We start from the raw sequence: 15,427 nt of genomic DNA, 5'->3' as shown, positions 1-15,427 counted from the left end.
GCCGGCCGAGCTGCCCTGCACACCCTCAGCCCGTGTCTCTCCTCCTCCCCAGGGAGAAGCTGGTGTTGATGGCCAGGCCGGCCCCCCAGGACGGCAAGGAGACAAGGTACAGAGGCCCCCAGTTCCGAGACAAGGGGCAGCTTGGGAGCTCAGGCCGCAGCTCAGAGAGAGAAAGAATCATGGCGGCCATTCCCACAGCTGGACCCCCAGGGCACAAGGCTGATGGGCCGTGACTCCTGGGGCCATCACTCCTGTAGGCTGGGGAGAGCCTTCCCCCGAGTCAGCAGTCATGCAAAGGCTGGCTCGGGGGTGCACGCTTGGGCCAGGGAGCCTCCCAGAGCCTCTGCTTCTGTGAGCTTCCACGCCGCTGGTAAAGGTGGGGCTCCCACTCCTCTCCAGCTCCTTCCTGTGGGAGGGTCAGGTCGGTGCTGCCCCATCCCTCACAGGTGCCCAGCAACTGAAATGCTGTAGGGACAGGGGGGTAAGGGGCAGGTTACCCTCAGGTGGCAGTGACTCAACGCTCCATGAGCTGGCCCACTGCAGGGTCACGAGGAGCTGAGTTCTATTAAAGGGCCTGTTGTCCCTTTATCTTGACTTTCTATCTTGACTTTTGAAATTTGTCTTGAATGTTAACGTTGTCCCAGAACAGTTGGAAGTGTGGTTTGTTTTCATTTCTTCCCCCATAGCTCTGTCCTCTGTCCAGGAGGAGCAACGCCCACCCCACCCACCAGGGAGGTTGAGTGTTCCCCTTACGCTGAACTCCCTTTTTCCATCCTGCAGTTTGGGGCTTTCACACTCAGGCCTCTGGGAGAACCCACGGTCCTTCCGTGGCAATTACGACCGCCCAGGCCATTGGCGAAAAGTTACTGAGCTCTTGCTCCTTGAGCTGACTGGAAATACAGCGAAGCAAAGGGCCTGGTCCCTGCACCCAAGGAGGTGGCTGACTTAGGGGCTGGGGAGAGGTGGCCAGGCAGACAGGTGGAGTCCCTAACAACTAACACAGGACAGAAAGAATGTCCTTCCAGGGAAAAGCAGCGGAGCCCAGAGGCGCTGGGAGGCACAGAAGAGGGCCCTCAGGTGGAGACGCTTCCTGGAGGGGTAGAGCCGGCACTTTAATGCACAGGGGCGTTTGCAGCCTCTTGGCCTGAGCTGAGATGAGCCTCCCGGCCCCTCCACGGACCCTTACGATGGCCCCTCTGGGGACATCAGGTTCTCTCGTACCCAGCCCTGACTGCGTCTCACTCCAACTTTGTCGTACGACAGGGTGAGCCCGGAGCAGCCGGAGAACAGGGACCGGCTGGCCCCAAGGTACGTGCGTCTCTCGCCCAGAGTCCCCGTGCGACGTCTCACTTCCCTGGGCTCACGGCACGAGGTGGCTGGACTCTGGGTCTTGACGGAGAGGGAGGGAAAGATTGTGGCAGGAGGTTCGCGACCGCAGCCGTGACTGGACTCGGTCTTCTCCAGGCCTGGCTAGTCCCCAGCTGTCGCACGGAGTCTTCTGTGTCCGTCGTGGAACCTCTGGGCACCCTGCCTCAGTGTTGGGGACCCGCTGACAGGCTCCCCATCCTGCTGCTCTAGATACACCCGTGTGCAGCCAGGCATCACCCGTGTTGGCTCCAATCCCGTCTAACAGCGGGCAGCGGTTGCTGGGCCCGGGCCGGGGGTGAGACCACGTTTGTCTTGCAGGGCAGCAAGGGGGAACCAGGCAAAGAAATGGTGGACTACAATGGGAACATCAACGAGGCTCTCCAGGTGAGTGGGGGCTAACCCAGACTACAGAGATCTGGAGATGCCCGGGGGCCTCCAAGGCTCTGCACCACGGCCCTGATGAGGGAGCGCCCCAGCACCCCAGTTAGTGTCCTTGAGGCCAGGCTAATGGGCAGAGCTTCCAGAAGAGAGGCCCCCTTGCTCTGCCTCCCTTGGCCTCTGCCTGCAGCCTCCAGGAAAATGCCCCTCCCTCGTTTGGCAGCCGGGAGGCCCAGCCCTTGGTGTGGCCCGGCTGGCGGGTGATCCTGGCTCTGGGGAGCTGAAAGCCGTAACTGGAGCATCCTGGCACCCTGTGGCATGTTGACCTATCCAGGGTTCTGGAGCCCCGTTTCTTCAATAGCCCTTTCACATGGTAGAATCTGTCTTTCTGAAACATACCTCCTTTGCGTGTCTATTTAGTCACGTTTCAAGTTCATATGGTACCCACCCTTTGAGGCAGGGTATTGCCATGAATGGCTAGAGCATGCTCGTTGGGAGTTGTGGGGGAGGGGTGCCCTGCATGCTGTAGGGTGATTAACCACTAGATGCCGGTAGCACCCCTCCCCCAGTTGTGACAACTAAAATATGTCTCCAGACATTCCCAAAAGTCCCCTGGGGGCCAAACCTCACCCCCGGGGTTGAGAACCACCGCTCAAAAGAAGGCACCTCTGTGAATCCATCTGGAAGGTGCATAATCCTGATTTCATGCCAACGCTGTCCCTCTGATTTCTTGAGTGGCTCCGTATCTTCCTATACGGTTCCATATCTTGAGGGGCTCCCTTGTTTACGAGGAAGTACGTCGGAGGCTGGAAATCTGGGCTGGGGGGGAAGAGGAAAGAACAAGGGAGAGTCCCAGTCGGTGATTAGAGAGAATAAGAGATGTGCTGTGCCCTCCTGCTTTGGCAAAGTGAAGGGAAGTCTGCGGTCCATTTCGGGACTTGACTGAGTTTGTTGTGGGAGAGCCTCAGAGCAGCATTTGGTGAGGTGTAGGCACTTGTCTGCCCAGTGCGAGAGGTGGGTGGTGTGGGTTGGGAAGCATGGGGCCCACCAGCAGGGCCTACCCCTACTGTGCTCCTAAGGGGAGGCCCAGCTCCCACGTGGCCTGGGCCAAGGGGTGCCTCCAGATGGCTCTGGACTTGTTCTTCAACTGATTGCATGGCTTTTGTTTTCAGGAGATCCGAACGCTGGCCTTGATGGTAAGTCTTCCCCTTTCTGTTGGGTACAGGGCTGAGGGTTGGGGGCTGGGGGCCAGGGGAGGGCAAGGACTTGAGGTCTAGCTTCCAGAAAGCAGGTGCTAGGCATCTGGGTTTGGACCGACCGTGAAGTGCTGGGGCAGAGGGTGAGGGGAGCCCGAGCAGGGGGGTCTCAGGAGCCTCCCCCACCCGGGGTCCCGATTGTCCTCTGGACAGCCGATTCCACTGCGTGCTCCTATGCGTCTCCATAAAGCTGTGTCAAGGAGATTGAGGTAGAGAGGAGGCTGCTCTTTTTTAAGTTTATTTATTTATTTTGAGAGAGAGAGAGAGAGTGCGAGCAAGGGAGGGGCAGAGAGAGAGGGAGAGAGAATCCCAAGCAGGCTCCACACCGTCAGTGCAGAGCCCGACCCGGGGCTCGATCTTAAGAACCGCGAGATCATGACCTGAGCCGAGATCAAGAGTCCGATGCTTAACCGACTGAGCCACCCAGGTGCCCCAAGGAGGATGCTTTTAGGCTTCTCGTTTTTCTCAACCTTCAGCCAATAAAATCCATAACCCTAAAAAATCAGTAGCAACTCAACCTCCGCATTTTCACCTTCCCTAGGAATCAATTTCATTTTCTGCACTCAGAAAGCCAGAGAATTCCAAGCCCGGGTTTTGCTTGTGCACCTACCAGTGACAGGCCTGTGCATTTTTGTGGTGAATATTTATGGTTAACACAACCACCCCGAGGTTTAAGTTCCATGTGGAGAGAAGAAAGGAGATCACAAAGTTCTCCAACTATTGGGATTTCATTTCACTTACTATTTTTCACGGCCACGTGCCACAGAAGGCTTAGGGGGTGTACAGATCCAGAATCAAGCACCAGGCACGGCATCCCCTGACCCCGGAGGTGGATATTAGCATCACACAATTCTGGAATCGATGAGCTTCGTTTGGGAACATTAACATATATTATTTGAAGTAGTATTCGGAGCAGAACTTTCATGGAATTCTTGGTTCTTTTAAAAATCAACCTTGGGGCGCCTGGGTGGCGCAGTCGGTTAAGCGTCCGACTTCAGCCAGGTCACGATCTCGCGGTCCGTGAGTTCGAGCCCCGCGTCAGGCTCTGGGCTGATGGCTCGGAGCCTGGAGCCTGTTTCCGATTCTGTGTCTCCCTCTCTCTCTGCCCCTCCCCCATTCATGCTCTGTCTCTCTCTGTCCCAAAAATAAATAAACGTTGAAAAAGAAAATTTTTTTTTAAATCAACCTCAAAGTATGAGTTACACACAATAAAACGTACCCACTTTTGGGTAAAGTTGGATAAGCTTTGACGAATGCACATACCCACGTATCCTCCACCCCAGTCACTCCAGAAAGTTCTTTCATGTGCCTCAGGCGTCAATCCCACACCGACCCTCAGCCCCGGGGCACCACGGATCTGCTTTCTGTCACAGTAGATTACACCTGCCTTTCTTGGAATGTCATTTGAATGGAATCACACTGTATTCTCGTCTGTGTCTGGCTTCTTTTACTCAGCATAATGTGTCTGGGTTTCATCCGTGGCCAGGCAGGAACCAATGCTTGCTTCCTTTTTCACTGCTAAGTAATATTTCATTGTATGGGCGTCGCAGACCTTCACCTGCTGATGGCTATTTGGACTGTTTCCTGGAGGCATTTTTAAGTCCCCGTCAGGAGAGGTCAGAATCATGTTCTTGGAGCCCAGGAGCCCCCAGGGGTGTTCAGAGGGAGAAGAGGGAGAGGCTGTTAGGCGTGGCTGTAGGTCAGTGGGGAGGGGGAGCATCACTCTAACCCAGACGCACTCAGGGCTCATCTGCCTTACACAGTGGGAACCCCATACTGTTTCCTTTGCAAAAAGGATGAAATGTTTGAAAATGATTGATCTCCGGAAACCAGCCTCCACACACACCCCTCTGGCAACAGGCCACCCCTCCTTGGTTGGAAAGTTCCTCCACGGGTCTTTCTTTTCTTTCCTAGGGGCCCCCTGGTCTTCCCGGGCAAATCGGCCCACCCGGAGCCCCGGGGATCCCAGGCCAGAAGGTAACACTTGTCTTGACAAGGCCGGGGGGGGGGGCGGGCCCCGCAGAGGCACTGCGTGTGTCCCTGAGTGCGGAAGCCAATGGGTGACCCTCTAGTGTTCCCTGCAGAGCCACCATGGCAACTTGGCCTGTGACTCCTCCCGCTGCTCCCAGGCGCCCCAGGCCCTACCTTGCCCACATCGCAGCCACCCCCACACCGGCCACCTCGGCTCTGCTGCCTGACTTGGGCTCCTGTAATCCACAGGCTCCTTTGATGTGCTGGAGCCTGGGTCTAGACAAGCCATGCTCCAGGCAAAACCATGTGGGGCCCCCAACCCACCCATCAGGCGACATGGCACTTAAGCTCCTCCCCGATCTCCCTCCTCCCTCACTCCCTGCCTTTGCTCTTTTATATTCTGCCTCACCCCTGTGATTTTCTCAGAAGACCCTGCACGTTTGCCCCTCTGTCCTCTGCTCATGAGGGCCCCTGCCCTGAAGCTCCTTCCCCTCTTCCCCTACCTTTCCCCCTCCCAACTCAACGGCCACCTCCTCCTTGAAGCCTCCCCTGATCTACCAGGCAGAATTCACTGCCCTTTCCTCTCTGCTCCCCTCATAGCCTCACTTTGCCTTGGAGACGTGGCTCGTTGTTTACTGGCCTCAAAGACAGAGACCAGGCCTCCTTTATCTCCCTCCCTGACCTAAAGAAGAGGCTTGGGTTGACGTGAAGATACAGGGAGCTCCCCCTGGGGCAGGCGGGACAGGAGGGTTGGGTTGGGGGGCACTGGGAGACAACAGCCCCCCAGGGAGTACCCAGGGCCCTCAGTGGCAGCACACAAGGTTGTGGCCAAAATGTGGCCTGTGGGGCCAGGAGGCCTGGATTCGGACCTAGCTCCACTCTGCACAGACCACAGGCCTTGGGCACACACCCCTGCCCTGGGGTCCTCACCTGGAAATGGAGGCAGTGCAAGTACATACCTCCGGGGGACCCTGGCACATAGGAAGCGCCCCATAAATGACAGTTATCATTCGTCTCTGCTCTGAGAGTGACCTTTAGTTGTCCTGGTCACAGGGGGAGATTGGACTTCCAGGCCCTCCAGGACACGATGGGGAAAAGGTAAGAACAGACACTCCCAGACAAGCCTCCGAAGATGGACCTTGACCTGGGCAGGCAGGGGGACCGGGAGGGGGGACAGAAGGCTCTAGAAGAAGCCCAGGTGTGAGCCTTGTGGAGAAGAGAGTAGGGGAGGTGGGGGCCAACCCTACGCAAGCCTGAGCCCCACACTGCCGGCCCCAGAGGAGCCAGGAAGACCCGGCTGGGCTGGGCTGGAAGTTTCTAGAATTCCCAGGGAAAGTGGACAGGCTTGTCGCCTGGGCCAGTCAAGCACTGAAGAGCTACATCCTTTGGACCTCCCGTTCTTTCCTGTTCTCTCTCTCTCTCTCTCTTTTCTCCATTAGTGTATATAATAAGTATTGCTGATATTTTCTAAAGGGACCTCGAGGCAAACCAGGCGACATGGGCCCTCCCGGTCCCCAAGGCCCCCCAGGAAAGGCTGGGCCCACAGGAATGAAGGGTGAAGACGGACACGTGGGGAGCCCGGGAGAAAAGGGGGAGAAAGGGGAGACGGGGCAAACAGGCCCACCGGTGAGTGCTGGGCCGGCCGGGACCCTACCTTGTGACACGTGTATGCCTGCACAGTGTGCCACCCCAGCATGGCTTCCTCAGGGTCCCCACCGCGGCCTGGGCTGGAGACCTGCAGCCAGGAAGTGGGGGCAGGAGACTCAGCTGGGTTTCCCTTCAAGCCCCCCTTTTCTTTTATGAAGGCCAGTTTCCTATCTCAGGAGACTGTCATCTCCTGTGTCCTCGGGAAAGTTGCTGAGCCTTGCAGAACCTGTTCTGTCATCTCTAAAATGGGGATAAGAATGCTTCCCCTGGACCCTTCACTGGGTTGTTGGGAAGGCGATGAAGTCGTAGGTGTAAATGTGCCTCTTTGGAAAGTATGCGGAAGCCTGATACCCCGGAGAGGCTGCAGGTACAAAGAAAGGACCGTACCCAGTCCAGCCAGGCTGCTGACTTGACCTGGGAGTCTTCTCTGGGCCTCAGTGGTTTTTATCTGTGAAATGGGCACCATCCTAGACACCTGCCCTTGGAGGAAGGGAGCCATGTGTGCATGCCACGGTTGGTCGCAGAGGCCCACTTGATGACCTTGCTCTTGACTAACAGAAATCTTTGTCGATCTGTAGGGTCTAGACGGCCCAACTGGGGAGAAAGGAGAACCAGGTGGCCAAGGGAGACCCGGAACAACAGGATTGCCCGGCCCGATCGGGCTCCCGGGATTTACAGTAAGGCGAGAGGGCAGGGTATCAAGGTTGTCAGCAGGCAGCTGTGGACGAGGGCATGCGAGCAGGGGCGCCCTCGCTGTGGTCACCAGCCCAGCCGATGCCCGGCCCTATAATGACACTGCATTAACCCCCCGCCCGCCTGGCTGGCCTCAGTGGGGGGCGGGCGTGTTCTCTTGATGAGCAGCTACTCCGTGCAGGGTACTGACTGGAGGGTGAACAGTGGTTCCCACTTCTTCCGCTCACGGCACGGCGGCCCCTGCCTTCAGGCACCAGCCTGGTTCAAAGGCGCTAGAATCTTAGACTCAGAATTCTCCTCTTAGAAGTATAAAGAACCTCAGAGGTCAACCCGCCCCACCTCTGACCCAGCGCAGGAGTCCCTCGGGAGCCACTAACTGGGGCTGCCCCACCCAGATGGGACAGGGGGACAGCTCACCGCCTCCTGACGTGTCCCCTCCAGTGTGGAGCGGGGGACCTGCTCCTGGATGTGGTGTGGGAGCTTCCTCGTCGCCCTCCCACCACGGGCCCTTGCTCTGTTCCCAGAGCCATATTCATTTCTGCAGCTGCGTTGCAAATCACAAGTTCAACCGCTTAAGACAGCGCGAACCTGTGACCTCAGAGTGTCTGTGGGTCAGGCGTTTAGGCCACCGGGTCTTCTGCCCGGGGCCTCACAAAGCTGCGGTCAGGCTATTGGTCTCTGTTCTCACCCAGGTCCTCATCCAAGCTCTCTGCTGTTGGCATGATCCATGCCATAGTAGGACCACGTGCCTTGCCATAGTAGGGCCGCGTCCCTCAGCTACTCCAGGCTGCCAATGCGGGCTGTTCCCCATGACAGACAGTTCACATTAGAGCAGCTTGCTTCTTCAAGGTCAGGGCCGGCAGGAGTCTCTCAGTGCCTGCTTCCAACAGAGGTGTGTGTGTGTGTGTGTGTGTGTGTGTGTGTGTGTAACATATTTCTAACATAACCTTAACATGTGTATGTTATAACATACACATACACAACATAACATATGTTGTAACATACACAACATAACATATGTTATAACATAACATACACACATAACATGTGTGTAACATATTTCTAACATAACCTTAACATGTGTATGTTATAGTTTGTACCGTGAACTTGTAACATAACCACAGGAGGGACATCCCATCACCTTTGCCAGGTGCCATATTCTGTTGGTTAGAAACAGGTCTCGGGTCACTGTAGGGTCTGTGCACAGCAGGATCCATGCACGGTATCGGCCTCTCCTCCCGTGGGATGGAACCACAGAGTCTTTTTTTTTTTCTTGATGTTTATTTTTGAGGGACAGAGCATGAGCAGGGGAGGGGCAGAGAATCCCAACGTGGGGCTCGAACCCACAGACCGTGAGATTGTGACCTGAGTCCAAGTCCGACGCTCGACCGACTGAGCCACCCAGGCGCCCCATGGGACCGCAGAGTCTTGAAGACCGCGATCTCAGGGCCCTTGCCGGGGCATCATCCATCAAGCTGACTGCCTCCTCAGCCTCCGAGATGTCCCCCGGTCACACCTAGGCCTAGTCTAGTGCTGGTTGGTTTGTCACACATTTGAGGGTATTCCTGTGCCAGCCTCCCTGAGGGCCGGCATCCACACTGTGGTGTTTTGTGCCCACAGGGGGAGAAAGGAGAGCCCGGGGAGAAGGGAGACCCAGGAGTGGAGGTAGGTTGTACCTGCCCTACCTTCTGTGTCATGGGGGTGGGGGGGGTTGACAGGGGTCTCATCACACCACAGCCCCTCCAGGGTTCCTGTGCTCTAGAAAGAAACCCACAACTGCCCGACACAGGGACCGAGGAAGAAGCTGAACATTCACTGAACATAGAGGCTCGGCCTCAGAGCCCCGGTTCACGGTCTCCCCCTCGGTGTTCACAGAGCACCCGCCATGCTTCGTTCCCGGTGCTAGAGTCTGGAGGTAGGAAAAGAAACAGAACCTTCTCTATGCAGCCAACAGTCCCAGCAGCAAGCATACAATGGTTAGCAGCTCAAGGAGTTAGGTGAGCATCCTAGAAGACGGGGCATTTGAGCAGGGTCTTGAAGACTTTGTAGGAGTTTGCCTAGAAGCTCCGGAAGCAGGCTTTCCAGAGAGACGCGTTATTCTCTGAGAGATGTCTGGTGAAGGGAGGAGGACACAACAGTGGAGAGGAACTCAGGATGGAAGTCAGGTTCTCACAAGATGAGAGGGATTCGGGCCTATTTGTAGGCTCAGGGAAAGAGCCAGGAAAGCAGCAGGGCTCAGTGGTATGTGAGGGAGAGGACGTTTAGTGGGTGGGCCTAGGCCACCCAGACAGAGCCAAGGAAGAGACCACCAAGGCTTCCCAGCCCCCAGAGAGGTCCCCTGCCCCTGGTCACCTTCAGTGTCACCAAGGCCCAGCCTCACTTAGGGAGACAAACCTGATGATATGATATGGTTACCGAGGCAGACGTGCATGGTCTCCTAATGGAATGCTCCGAAATGCGGGAAAAGCACCACACCTAGAAACGTTCCTTCCAGAAGTATTTAAAGTACAAATTGGAAACAGGCTACATTTCTAACAAGAAGGAAATGATTCAATAACTTATGGTTGATAATACTACTGGTAATAAGGGTCCCCATGTTTGAGAATGTTTGTGCCAAGCACTGTTCCGAGCCCCAGCTGGGGAGGAACTCATTCCGTGCCGTGCAGTCGCCATGGAAAGGACGCTTGTGGGGAACGTACTCAAAAAATAGAAAAATTTTTTCTATTTAACTGAAAAACCAGCAGAGAATCAAATTATATATATATATATTTATTTATTTATGATAATCATCATAAATATATATATATCATGTATATGTATCATATATATAATCATATATATATAATTAATGATAATCATCATTAAGTACGGACGTATTCAAATACATTTTACGCCGCATCAAAAAAGCGTGGAAGGAAATAAGGCAAAATATTAGTATTCAGATGTTTATTCTTTTTCGTTCTTTCAATCCCTTGTAATTTACAAAGGATTTTAATGGGTCTGTTATTAATTATTTTATTTTCCAAATTATCATACGGTAAAATCGACGTCTGTATAGTTCGTGAATTTTATTCAATACATAGGTTTGGGTAGCTTCGACCACAATCAGGATACGTGAACTACTTATTTATAATAAGGAAAAAAGCAGTAAACTTTTTCACAAAAGAAAATCGAGTTTCCAGAGGTTGAGCCGAGAAGTCCACAGACCCAAGAGACATTAGAGGTACCAGTTCTGTCCGGTGTAGGGAGCTGCTCTCTGATGGCCTGGCAGAGAGGTCACACCCCGGCCACACTCCCTGGGATTCTAACCCTGGGAAGCCAAGAGGAGCTTCAAAGTTGAAATGGGGTGAGCAGATCAGAAAGGAGCAGGCAGGACTCCCCCTTGCCTGCTGGGTGACTGACTGTGGGCAAATGGATGTCCATCCTGATCAGAAACAGAATCTGCAATAAACAGCATCCTCCACAGAGAGAGAGAGACCCCCTGGGTCCCTCCCCCTTCCCTGCCCGGTGTGAATCTGTTCTACTTCACTGTGCCTTCAAGGGAAGCAGAGACCAGCGGTCTCTGTTACAGACCCGAGGAGACTTGAGGGACATTTTTCCAAAACTGCTCAGCGTCCCCCCCATTCCACATAACCAGTCTCTGCTCCTTGAAGCCAAAGATCTCAAATTCAAATGCCTGCAAGGACCAGGCATGCAACAAATGAAGGTAAAGGTCGAGGTCAAAGACAATAGGGGGTGGTGGGGACTGGGGTCGACGGAAGATCTCATGCCCCAGAGGGGAAACCTCTTATTCAGCTCTAGGCAGTTGTTGCCGTGCATGAACAAGAGTCTTAGTGCTGCCAGATGTTTTTTTTTCTTTCTTTCTCTCTCTTTTTTTTTCAAGAAAATCTGGAAGTCTAGACGTTTCGACAGCATTTCCTGGCAATGTTTGGGTTTTTGGGTTTTTTTTAAATATTGTACAGGTTAATCAATTGCTGTGAGTTTCTGCCCTGTTCTAAGCCTTCTTTTGGGAGACAACATGCTGGGCAGTTCTGTCTTCCTCCGGCTTTGCAGTCAGTCCCCAGCTGGACCCTGAGCCATGTCACAAGGAGAGGCCGCTTGGAGCGTAACAGGCGGTGGGCTAACCATCTCCCTTTGGATTCTAGGTTCCTGGGCCCCCAGGGCCAGAGGGGCCTCCCGGACCTCCGGTAAGTTTGGAGGGCTTGTCAGCGTTTCAGTCCACTCTAACCGGGCCCCTGACATCCCCTCGCCGCAGCAGTCACTGGGGTCAACCTCAGAGGCCTCAGGTCACTGTCATGGCCTCCTCCCAGAGTGGGATTTTCTCAACCGCAAACCCCTCCCTACCCCTTTTCCTTCCCTTGCTAAACAGGCACCACCTCAGTGACACCAAGGAACCTGGGCGTTGCCGGGTTTCCCGGAAATAGTTGGGTGGCCGGGCAGCCTTGGGGTCTGGTCCCACGGCCCTGCAGGAGTCCCTCTGTCACTAAGCTCTGCCCTTGGCCATCAGGCGTCTGCTCTCCTGCTTCCTCTTTCTGCTATCTGGCCAGCAAAATGATCTAGATTAATAGAGACAGTGATTTAAGACCAGCCCCAGTGGATCGGCCTTTCCATGGTTACAGGTGATAAGATGAGGCCTTTATAAGCTCCCCAAGCATCCTCAACCAACAGATGCTGGTCCTTCCTCTGTGGGGTTCACAGTCCCCAGGGCACTGTGTCACCCATTGTCACTGGCAGAAGTAGGAGTAGTAATGATGAGAGTAGCCAACATTTCTTGAGACTTATTGTGTGCCAAACACTGCTCCAAACACTTTGCAGATGTTAATTTATTCCACTTTTGCTGTGTTCCTTCCAAATCTTCCCTTCGTGAGACTCTAGGTCAGCTGTGGGGGTTACAGAGAGACTCTCTGTCAGTCCCTGGCTGGGGAGCCTGGATCAGACCCCACCCCAGGGAGGCCCAAGCACAAACCCCCTTAGCATCCCCTCTGCTTCCCCTGGGCAGGGACCCCAGGCCCTTGCTCTTTTGTGGTCCAACTTGTGGACAAGGTATTTTTGACTTAACCAGAAATGCTGTTCTGAGACACCCCTGTTTTGCTTCCAAATGCAGGGACTCCAAGGTGTTCCTGGACCAAAGGTAAGAAGAGGTTATGTGACAAGTGCTGGAGCAGGGGAAGGGGCGGGGGGTGCCGGTGAGGGCTGCAAAGGAAGAAAGTCCTTCAGAGACAGGTGGCCCAGCTGACCCCCTCCCTAAATGGAATCGCGTGACCCTCTAGCCAGTGGCTACAATCAGGACAGAATGAAGTCCTACAGTCCTTTTCACATCCATCATTGACACTGGGCAGGCTTTGGATTTAGAATTTTCCCATCCATTAATCCACCCAGTGAGTGACAGGTTAGATTCTTAGCAGATGATGAAATCCCTTTCCGTGTAACGCACCCCAGATCCTTCACTCTCCTTGAAGTTTGGGTGGGAGACAGAGAGGGGTGTAGTGTGGGCCCCCTCCCCGGGTCCAAACCCACTGGTCTCTAGCCTGGAGGTCTCCCAGGCTCCCCCCTCAAAAGCATTCCAACTGGGTAAGAGGGGCTGGGCGCTGATGGCCTACTGGCCCTTACTTCCTGCCCCAGTATACTTCAGGGGACTGTGGGACTGTTCTTGTCCCACTTAGTTTGCAAGCCTCGGGGTTCCCATGCTGGCATTTCAGGCACCTGCCAGTGTCTGGAGGGCCCCACTTTTGCTGCTATACAAGTGGTCACTTAGGCCCAAGCCCCACCTGGAATTGCCCAGTGGGCTTGTGTCCACCCCCTTTTCTTTGGGGGACCTCCCAGTCACCACAAGCATACTGAGGACTCGAACTGAGGGAGAGTCAGGCTAGGAATTCAAGGACTCCTGGAGTCTCCAACCTGCCATCCCTGGGCCAGCCACCTCCACCGCCTCCCTCCTTCATCCTCTACCTGCCCTCATCTCCCCAACCCAACCCACCCTCCAGGATCCCAGAACGCAAGACTGAGGTGGCTGAGACGTGCCCATCTGTGATCTTCCCCCCTCCCTTTCCTTCAGGGGGAAGCGGGACTGGATGGAGCAAAAGGAGAGAAGGGTGTCCAGGGAGAGAAAGGAGACCGAGGGCCGCTGGGATTACCCGTAAGTATCTCAGAGCCAGCAGCACCGTGAGGAGCCCAGCTGGGTGGTCCTGAGGAGGCCGGGTGGTGTACGGGACCCCAGGAGAATACTGCTGCAGGTTCTCAGGCTCTGAACATCCCTGAACTCCACGTGGTTTTGCTTTCCTACCCCGGGCGAGGTCATAGCCTCTAATTCCCTTACCGAGGGCTCCCTCTGGGCCAGGTCCTGGCCTGGGTGTGGGGGGAATAGAGAGCTACATATAACACCCCCCCCCCCCAAGAAGCACCCAGCTGGAGAGCCACAAATGGCCTGAGAACAGCCTCTGGCCTACATGTGCCTGATTCAGAGGCAGTAAAGCTCTGCCTTCCTGGGAGCCCAGCGTAAAGGACCTGGGGGCAAGGAGACAGTGAAACGTCTTCGTCTCTCTCTTATTTTCCTACTGAGACCCGAGCAGAGCCCCCGCTCTCTGCTCTTAAGCACTGGCCATGGCAGAAAAGCCTGTACAAAGGCAGATTCTCTGGTCCCAGCAGGCTAAGGCCTTTCAGATCTCTCATAGCAGCCTGCCCTGAGATCAGATCCCAGGTCAGGGCGAGGGGCCGCTTGGGAGGCATCTACATTTCCAGACGTGGGGCCCGGCCTGGGCGAATCTCTTGTCCCAAACTCCAGGGGGCTCATGGCCTTGTCACCGCCTCGCCCTCCCTGGAGCCCTGGGCTTCATCCTCCCTCACACCCCAGAGGGGCTGGCACTCTTCGTGGCTTGGTTTTCTAGAGCTAGCATGGTCATTCGCGGTCCATCTCCTCATTTTACTGATGGCCCCAGAGAAGAAAGAGGGTCACTTGATGGCATATGTGAAGTCAGTGGTCAGGCCACGCCAGAGGCTGCTCCTTCACTGAGGCCACAGCCTCGAGAAGGGGCTCATTCCAGCCACTGGGGCTTCCTCCGTCCCAGGCACAAGGCCAGTTCCCACCCCGGGAAGCCGTAAAGAACAGCTTTGTTCTCCAACAAAGAGAAACCCAATTACCCCAGCTTGGCAGGGCTCGAAGGTCTGATTAATATAATCACAGCAACCAAACAGCAAGAGCGAAAGGTATGATTCCACCCTCATTAGCGCATCAAATGTAGGACCATTTAAGGAAGGAGCTGATGTACCTGAAAGAAAACTGATGACTTGAACAGACGTTTTCCTGTGTCTCAGGCTATGTCCGGCATGGTTAAATGCTCCTTACTGTTAAAGAGCCTTCCCGCCCCCGCTCAACCACAGATCTCTCCTTGCCCGCCTTCATGGCCCCAACACCCTAGTGAACACTGGGGACTGGAGCCAGGGGTTGAAATGCAAATGGCACAGAGACCAAACAGGTTATATAAACAAAGAAAGTGCCAGAGGAAAGACAAAGTGCCAGTCTACCTTCAACCTGTCAACTTTCTTTTTTTTTTTTTTTTTAATTTTTTTTTTTTTCAACGTTTATTTATTTTTGGGACAGAGAGAGACAGAGCATGAACGGGGGAGGGGCAGAGAGAGAGGGAGACACAGAATCGGAAACAGGCTCCAGGCTCTGAGCCATCCGCCCAGAGCCCGACGCGGGGCTCGAACTCACGGACCGCGAGATCGTGACCTGGCTGAAGTCGGACGCTTAACCGACTGCGCCACCCAGGCGCCCCAACCTGTCAACTTTCAATAGCGAAACGGGCACAGGGAAATACTTTTGCTAGCTTAGGAAAACCACAGAGCAAGCATATTCACAGCTGGCAACAGACGGGGACGTCGGAGAGACAATAGGGAGGAGTGGGGACTGTGGCCATTGGAGACCATGGGTCCCTTCTTAAGGAAAGCAGTCCCTCCTCAGTTCAGCTGACTGTTGCCTTGGGGGAATGAGGGTCCAGTATTCTGGATAGTCTCATTTTTCAAAGGAAGCTGGACATCTGGCATTTTACATGAAATCTCCCCATTTTCTAACGTGAAGTCAAAATTCCTTGCAACTCTGCAGATTGTGCAAAATG

The 15,427-nt window shown here is 54.6% G+C and overlaps 1 protein-coding gene across 1 annotated transcript in view; it reads left to right on the top strand.

Annotated features, from left to right (window-relative positions):
* COL13A1 (collagen type XIII alpha 1 chain) overlaps positions 1 to 15,427 on the top strand; it is a 147,210-nt gene that overhangs the window by 114,213 nt on the left and 17,570 nt on the right. Inside the window, exons 24-35 of the mRNA XM_030335305.1 lie at positions 53 to 106; positions 1,264 to 1,308; positions 1,687 to 1,752; positions 2,919 to 2,942; positions 4,917 to 4,979; positions 6,027 to 6,071; positions 6,447 to 6,599; positions 7,199 to 7,297; positions 8,934 to 8,978; positions 11,459 to 11,500; positions 12,418 to 12,444; positions 13,369 to 13,449. Of these exons, the coding sequence (XP_030191165.1) occupies positions 53 to 106; positions 1,264 to 1,308; positions 1,687 to 1,752; positions 2,919 to 2,942; positions 4,917 to 4,979; positions 6,027 to 6,071; positions 6,447 to 6,599; positions 7,199 to 7,297; positions 8,934 to 8,978; positions 11,459 to 11,500; positions 12,418 to 12,444; positions 13,369 to 13,449 (744 nt within the window). The remainder of the gene's footprint in view (positions 1 to 52; positions 107 to 1,263; positions 1,309 to 1,686; positions 1,753 to 2,918; positions 2,943 to 4,916; positions 4,980 to 6,026; positions 6,072 to 6,446; positions 6,600 to 7,198; positions 7,298 to 8,933; positions 8,979 to 11,458; positions 11,501 to 12,417; positions 12,445 to 13,368; positions 13,450 to 15,427) is intronic.

The sequence above is a fragment of the Lynx canadensis genome, chromosome D2 (genome assembly GCF_007474595.2).
Source record: "Lynx canadensis isolate LIC74 chromosome D2, mLynCan4.pri.v2, whole genome shotgun sequence".
NCBI classification, from domain to species: Eukaryota; Metazoa; Chordata; class Mammalia; order Carnivora; family Felidae; genus Lynx; species Lynx canadensis.
This window is presented reverse-complemented; position numbering and strand designations above follow the sequence as displayed.